The sequence below is a fragment of the Mycetomoellerius zeteki genome, unplaced genomic scaffold (assembly GCF_001594055.1).
Source record: "Mycetomoellerius zeteki isolate Tzet28-1 unplaced genomic scaffold, Tzet1.0 scaffold381, whole genome shotgun sequence".
NCBI classification, from domain to species: domain Eukaryota; kingdom Metazoa; phylum Arthropoda; class Insecta; order Hymenoptera; family Formicidae; genus Mycetomoellerius; species Mycetomoellerius zeteki.
Window position 1 is genome coordinate 165,543 of NW_017257372.1, and position 8,625 is coordinate 174,167.

At 29.9% G+C, this 8,625-nt stretch overlaps 1 protein-coding gene across 1 annotated transcript in view; it reads left to right on the top strand.

Annotated features, from left to right (window-relative positions):
- The first annotated feature begins 6,054 nt into the window (after positions 1 to 6,054).
- Positions 6,055 to 8,625, top strand: part of LOC108726049 (acidic mammalian chitinase) — a 4,113-nt gene continuing 1,542 nt past the window's right edge. The window contains exons 1-4 of the mRNA XM_018453416.1: positions 6,055 to 6,082; positions 6,331 to 6,394; positions 6,970 to 7,625; positions 7,714 to 8,006. Of these exons, the coding sequence (XP_018308918.1) occupies positions 6,331 to 6,394; positions 6,970 to 7,625; positions 7,714 to 8,006 (1,013 nt within the window). The 5' untranslated portion in view covers positions 6,055 to 6,082. The remainder of the gene's footprint in view (positions 6,083 to 6,330; positions 6,395 to 6,969; positions 7,626 to 7,713; positions 8,007 to 8,625) is intronic.

The window sequence follows — 8,625 nt, forward strand, 5'->3', positions numbered from 1 at the left end:
TTCCCCAATGATACGATAAATGATATGCATATGTAAATATCGTGACCGCGCAGTGCGAGTCACCCTACATGCGCAATAGACCGATAAAAAATATATTTCCGAACCCCGATCGCTTCCCGTCGGAACGCATCTTAATAAATTATTTAACTTTAACTGCACAAAATTTGTAGCACTTTATTTTTCTTTTAAAATAAATTACATTACGTTTGTCCTAATTATAAATGATATTACATGAAAAAAAAATTTTCTGGAAGATTTATAATTTTACTGGATACAAACCTAAAAATAATTTTGTTAGATCATCAAAATAATTATGTTGGAAACTAAAAAATAATTAGCAATGCTGGAAAGATTATGATATTATCAACCAGTTTGAATTCCCAACAAAATTATTTTCAGGTCTATATATATTCACCAAAATTTTAGATATTTTAGCAAAATCATTATTTATGTGTAATAATAATAAAAAGCTCTATCGTTAAATGACTTTTGGTAAATTTTATCGAGGAATGATAAACTTACACGGCAAGTAATAAATTCATTTTGTGCTTGTTTGATCGAACTGTTGAAATAATGTTCGTGCAACGCGACAAGAAATCCAAATGCGTCTAATTTTCTCTCACGGTCCTATCGACGATGCTAGGATGATCCCGTTAACAGGATCAAGACTCATGCTAGACGAAGGGTTCTTGTTATTCGCAATCGCCTTCGCACCCGATCCTTGGGGACCGCCGATCCCCTGTATTTATTTCCCGCTACTTCATGAGAATCATCCTAAAGAGTAGGATGTTCATTTGTGGCTGTACAATAAAAGAAATTATTTACTTCTACTTAAACGCGAGATTTTATCACAAAATATATTTGCAATGTTTTAAGTAATATACTTTTTGATACATTGTTGTGCAAAAATATTAAATTAAAAATAAACTAAAATTCACTTGATATACATAAACTAATGACATGCGAAAATATATAGTTAATAGGGATTTTAAGTGGTATATGTTACGTAAAAAATCTACTAACTCTCTTAATTAAAGATGTTTCAATTTTAATTAATTTTAATTATTTATGATTTATAAACGTAATGTAAATTATTATTAAATTATCATTCAGAATTTATAAATTCAAGTAAATACTAATTATATTACTTATTATATTCTCTCACAAATTTTTGTTCATAGTACAAAATTATAAACTTGTTAATTTTATTTTCGTAACTAATATTAATTAGATAGAGAAAACATACATATATACTATATATATTATCATTCAGGATTCATAACTTTAAGTAATTAACTACTAGTTATATATATTTTTTAAATTAATTCTATATCTTGTAGTCTCGCTTGAAGATTTATATATATATATATATTATATATACTTATATTTATATTTATTTTTACACAAAAAATAATTTTGTTGTATCACCAAAATATTTAGGAATCTCAAGCATGATGAACAATACTACAAAAAATTTTGACATTCTAGAAACCAAATTGAGTATCCTACTTAATTAATTTAACGGTCCAACACAAAATTATTTTTAGATTTGCAATAATTTGCATTTAACTAAAATTTTAGGTACTTCAACAAAAACGTCCTTTCCATGTAATTTATTAATATTTTGTCATTAATTTTACTTTCATAGCTAATATTAATTAGATATAGAAAACATATTATTATTCAGGATTCATAAATTTAAATGACTACTAATTATTATATACTTTTTACTTATTCTACATCTTGTATATATATAGAATATCTTCTCCCTCGAAAATTTTTGTACGTAATATTATACATTACTTATTGTTAATTTTATTTTCACACCTAATATTAATTAAATGGAAATTAGATAAACGGGGTTGAGCATAATGAATTAAATGACGGAGCGATATACTCACTTCCGCGAGGCGCAGACTTTTGTTTTTCTGTAGAATGTAATTTAAAATTTTCATCTCGGAAAGAGATCTCTTTAAAACATTCATTCGCCGACTGATATAAAAATTAATTCACATTCTTTATTTTGGATCCTTATGCAGATCGAGGAAAAGTTCTGACTCGACGATTATGTCTCTCTTAGCGCGGTTGTGCGAAGTTGCAACTTTACGAGGCGTATGATGAAGCGATGGGCCTAAATTTTCAAAGCTATTTCGCAATTCGCTCGTTCTTATATAGACAAGTTGAAGAGACTTCCGCCTCTTCATCTCGAGCACGCCTTTATCGTCAGACTAATGATTTGCAAACAGTGTCTTTCAGTCCGTTCCTCTCGTTACGAAGTTTTCAACAGGCGTTGGTACATGAACAAGGCAGACATCTTGAAACTTTCGAAAAGTAAAAGACAAAAGTAAAGAAAACCTCATCTACCATCCGTTTATGCCATTGTCCGAATTTTATTTACTCAAGTGCTTTCTTAAATGTACTGCAAAGAGCGAGTTACTAAGATTACAACAAATATAATCTAGTTAGTTACATAGCAATCAACAAACAATTTTTTAAGTGGTTACTAATAAAAATAATATGAATTAAAGGGCATACACCACAACGCAAGATCTTAGTAGCGAGATTATAATTATATTTAACAAACTATGAGATAAAATATAAACGTTTCGGCCTCGATCAGGTCTTCTTCAGTATAAACAGAAATATAAATTGGGAAGTTGTTTACAAATTTTTAAGTCGCTTGGTCTTACAAATATCGGCTAATTCGTCGTCAGAATTAAAATTACATAAATTAATTGCAGCACCTACTCAACATTCTCTCTAAAATTGTCTCTCGCAATGATCTTCTATATGAAAATTCTTTTATAATTGATCCTATGTGACGCAAAATTCCCAAGTTCTTTTTTAAAAAAAAAGGGAAAATATTCTTTTAACCATTTATTGTCTATCATTAAATTATATTTATATAAAGTTGTTCTATACCTGTGCCTAAGATTTCTTTCAAAAGGATATACGAAAAATTATTATTTAAACACAGACGGCGAGCTCGACACACCAAATTCGATTGAACTGCTGGTATTATTCCGAGATGTCACATAGCGTTTTTAATGTATATTGTACTATATTTTATTTTACTATATTTAAATGTATATTGTACTATATTTTATTTATGCAAGTCTCGTTTCCTAGCATTGTAAATAAGAATTTTATTTTATTTATTTATTTTTATAGCTGTACTATAAATTTTTTCTTTACGGGGATACTATAATTAAGAAATTCATCCAGAGATTTTTATTGCAAAAAGTATTTTCAATTTTTAATTTTCTTTCAAGAATAAAAATAAACAACAACAATATAATTCAGATTCCATCAATATAATTCAGATATTCAGAACAATAGAAAATTAATATCTTTCATGATAAAAAAAGAGCAATAAATAATTAAAATAATCTTTATAACGTTTTTAATGACTGTATGTAGAATATTTTTTTTATTACATTCTTTACCATTATTATTAAACTTTCTATTTCCACAATATTAAACTTTTTTTAAAGAATTTTTTAGTTTATAAAAATTACATAATAAAATGTAATTAACAAAATAAGAAATGTTTTTAATAACATTATAATTTAATAAATTATAAAAATAATAAATTACGTTTTACGTAAAAATCTTTTTAATGTATTTATATATTCTTCATTTATATTTATTTTTGCTGGCATTAAAAATTGTTCTTTATTATATACACAATAGCGCCATCTCTTGAGAAAATAAATTATCCTTTGCCCTAACATAGAAAGCATGATAGCAGTATTCCTAAAGGGAATGTACATACCATCCCAAGGTTAATAGTAAACGAACTATATCCTTATTTCTTACAGCTGCAGCTACAATCGTTAAAAACGCATTTATTAGATTGAAAAAAATTGCACGTAACTTTATAATATGCCTTTTTCTTTATAGCGATCCAGCCAAGAGTAAAGAAATAAAAAAAGATATTAGTTGCGGTTGAAAAAAATATTGTTAATTTAAAAAAATATTAACAGGCTCTTAATTCAAGTATGCAGTACAAACATCTACAGATAGGAAAGAGAAGACGTTGAGTTAAGCCAGATTCCGAATATCTTAATTGATTGTGAAACATTATTAGAAGTTCTTTCTTTAGAAGAATTAGAAATACAAAACAGTGTTGGAAGAAAATTGTGATTACTCAGTTTAAAAAAAAACAATAACTTATAGACTAGAAGTTTTAATTTACTTTCGTAAAAAAAATATATTGCGCACACGTAGTGCGCTTGTCGCAGGTTTAACGTACTCGAAAAGTGCTGAAAATTATTACTTCTGCATTGTAAATCAAAGTTAGTAGAAATAATATAAAAGTTAATAGAAATAATAAATAAAAATAAATAAAATACTATATCGTTGTTATTCGTTAATGCATATCTGTTTGTCTTGAAAATTGACCCATTTCCCGACCAATCGCAAATGTATCGTTACATCATACATTATAGTTATCTTTTACTTATTGTCACGATCGACAAGGACCAAAGAGTAAATAAATCAACGGTTTATTTAAAGGATGATTAGTGATAAGTGTTTTTCTTAATTACACGAGCGAGTTTAATCTACTCGACAATTAAAAATGGGTTCATCATTAATGACAAATTGGGCGTTATGTTAAATCATAAATAAGCAAGTATATGATCATAAATATACTTTTAATATCATATCACGATTCGTGTAATTTTACATATTTGTTTTAATATTTGAAATATCCGAGATATACCATATTATATCTATATAAAGATTACATGCCGATGAATTTTTTCTCTATACGAACGTATGAATGGCACAACAGATCACCGTGTTATTCATTATAATTAAAACGGTCTCTATTAATTAAAACGAAGAAACGTATTCGATCTGGCTCTGACAATTGATACTATTTAAGGTAATTAATTCCTGCGGATTTTTTGTTGCATTCCTATTGTGGATTTTCACTGTTTTCAGACGAAAGGTAATTCAAGGAATGTACGATCGATAAAATTTCGATAAAAAGAACCTATGTATCTAGAATAATTTGTAAATGGATTTTATCCCAAGTTTTCTCGTTTCAAGTCGCTATGTTTTTTTTGATAACTTATCGAATTATATACGCTTGTAATTATATTATTCTTCTTAAAATATTATTTAATTGAAGTGCCACCAATGGCTATTATTTGTTTTTTTCAGTGCGTAGATATATATATTTTCTTTTCTTTTTTTCATTGTTTTACACTGATTATGCGTCGTTTATTACAAATGTCACAATCTACAATGTACGTCCATTTGTCGAGCACAATTTGTTGAATTATTTATTATTAGATACTTATTGATACGTGAGATTGAATGTAAATTTATATAATAATATCAGAAATATATATGTAATTGATGTTTTGCACTCGCGGGATATTTACGTAATAAAGGTTTGCGACGATGTAGCGTGACAAGATTTTAATAGCAAAATATATCGAAAAAACGATATAAAATATATAATATTTCAGTCTCGATATTTCAGTCAACTATATATTGTGTAATACGTAATTGATTATATATAAATACTGTATATAAATATATTATAAAACATTATTTTGTGTATGTGTATTGCAATATAACTAAGGTTTCTCTCTCTCTCTCTCTCTCTCTCTCTCTCTCTCTCTCTCTCAGAAGTATTATAGATATAGCCGAAAGTTCGATTATAATTTCTATAATACAAAATGCTAATAGAATGCTAACGCATTGCTCATGTCTTTTTTGTGTTTTCATTACACATTGCACATAACGAATTTAAATGGACAAAGTTTCCAATAATAATTACACTTGAAATACATTTCTACTGAGAAAATAACACAGGTGTTCGAGCCAGGTCTGTGAATTGATAATTGTAGAATCAAGTGTTGAACAAAATTATATAATGACGTCGAACACATCTGCGTGTTTTCGAAAGTATATCTCAATAATTGAATGTACATACATATTGTGTGCGCACGAATGAATTATATTCTTATTTATCGGTAGTATCATGGCCAAACAGTTCGATAGAGTATATAAACTGTCTGCGCGAATAAAATTTCACTGAAGAAATCGATCTTCTGGTTACGAGGTAAGGATCAATATACTCCAATGATCGACATAATTTTGATAGCAATTTTTACAAATAATAATATTTTTGAATTATAAATCGTGATACAATCATGCATTATCGTGACGGATGTTTAATTGCAAGATGCTCGTTAAATGCAGCGTATACTTGTGTAAAATAATATACTTGTGTAAAAATAAAAATAAAAAATAATTTTGTAAAATAATATAGGTCGTATAAGTTTACGTTTGTCGACTATAAATTTGCAGATGAATCGTTGGATATTGGTTTTCACGGCGTTAGCTGCTTTGGCTTCGCTTGCCAACTCAGCAAGTAAGTATTACATATATATACATATGTGTGTATGTGTGTGCGCGCGCGCGCATGCACACAATGTCCCTTAATTGTAATTGACAGCGTTCGTGTAGATAGAGCGGACTTGAGTCAAAAGATCTTCTATCATTTTGCAATTTCCGCAATAGTTAACAAGATATTAATTTCTAAGGATTGCAGAATAAGCAGGTAAAATCGACGTAAAATGCAACTTAAAATATTTTTTAAAGTTCTTTATGAGATATCTTAAAGATGTTTCTAGGACTCTTAAAGATGTATTAAAATTGTTTTATGCGGAAATTTTAAACATTCTGCTTATCGAATAACTGAAAAAAATAGTAAAAAAAATTGCAAAATAAAAGCCTTTGATTCAGTTTAATCCACTTTACCTGCACATGAGCGCTACACACACACACACACACACACACACACACACACGCGCGCGCGCGCGCGCGCGCGCGCGTGTATATATATATGTATATTGATTAAGAAATGAATTAAAAAGAGAATTATTGATTATTATATGATTAAAAAGATATGAATATGCACTAACATTTTTCTAAACTCTTTTTCAGAGAAGGTTGTATGCTACTACGGTAGCTGGTCCGTTTATCGAAATTCTAATGGCAAATGTGATATTTCAAGTATTGATCCGTCTCTTTGCACCCATCTCGTTTATAGCTTTGTCGGCATGAATGCGGATGGCAACATCCGCATTTTAGACTCATGGAATGATGTTGCCGACAATTGGGGCCAGGACGGCTTTGGTAAATTCAATAATCTTCGTAAAAAGAGCCCCAGCACTAAAACGATGATCGCTATCGGTGGATGGAGCGAGGGATCCACATCATTCTCTGCTGTCGCCAGCAGTTCGATTTCTCGTAAAGCATTCGCTAAGAACGCCGTTACATTTACGGAAAAATATGGTTTCGATGGTTTGGATGTCGATTGGGAATACCCGAACCAGCGTGGTGGGAGAAGCACGGACATAGAAAACTTTGTGAATATGCTCAAGGATCTCAAGACCGAATTAAAAAAAAAAAATAAGTTGCTCAGTGTTGCCGTTGGTGCTACCGAGTCACTTGCCAGTTTGTCCTATAAAATCGCCCAGGTAGCCGAACAAGTGGACTTTATCAACCTTATGACGTACGATCTCCATGGTACTTGGGACGGCGTCACTGGTCACCACGCTGGGCTTTATGCGCCTAAGACCGGAGACAAGCTCAACGTTGTGAGTGTTCTCGGATCCGATATTTGAAATTATCGAATATTAATTTCGTTTCCATTGATAAGTTCAAAGAAAACATTTATTTTTCTAGCACGCAGCCGTAAACTATTGGTTGAAGAATGGTTGCCCACCTGAGAAACTAATCCTTGGAGTGCCATTCTACGGTAGGGCCTTCACTCTCTCCAATAGTAATAATAATGGTCTTGAAGCTCCTACCTCCGGACCAGCTTCTTCCGGTCCGTATACTCAAGAAGGTGGCTACCTCGGATACAATGAGATTTGTGAAAAACTTCAACAAGGCGGCTGGACTGTTGTACATAATGATAAGACAAAATCTCCGTATGCTTACAAGGGCAATCAGTGGGTTGGCTATGAAGATGAAAAGTAAGTATACTGATGTAACTTTCTCTTTCATCCCTTAAATTCGTATGGCAATTATTTTTACCAATACTATATAATGTTCTATAATTTTAATAACTGCGCCATCTCTCTTTTTCAATCTATTCAATCCATTGACATGTTCCACTGCACGAGAATAATGTGTAGGGTAGAGCGGGGCTAGTTGTGACACTTTTTCTTTAAATTATTATAAATCTTCACACAATTATGATAGATTAATGGTAAATGCTTTAAAACGTTGCATGTTCATCTGGCTCAATAATTAAGTACTTATAAATTCTTAATATATCTCATAAATAAGAAAAAAATTACGTTAATTACAAGAATGCAAAGTGGACCAATATGCCCCACCTATGGGGCATGTTGAGCATCCTCGAAGGATAAATTGAGCCATGAAGGTAACCATTTAATGAGGTTATATATTATTAAAAACATGAAAGGATTATATGTATATTAATCAAATTTTTATTATTTGCATCTTAAATATAATAATTTGTAATATTCTTTCTTTTTAAATGCTTTAATTAACAAAATTAGAAAAACTAAAATCTTTACTCTTTATAATAATAATTAAACGTAAAATATATGTTTAATCGTTGACATA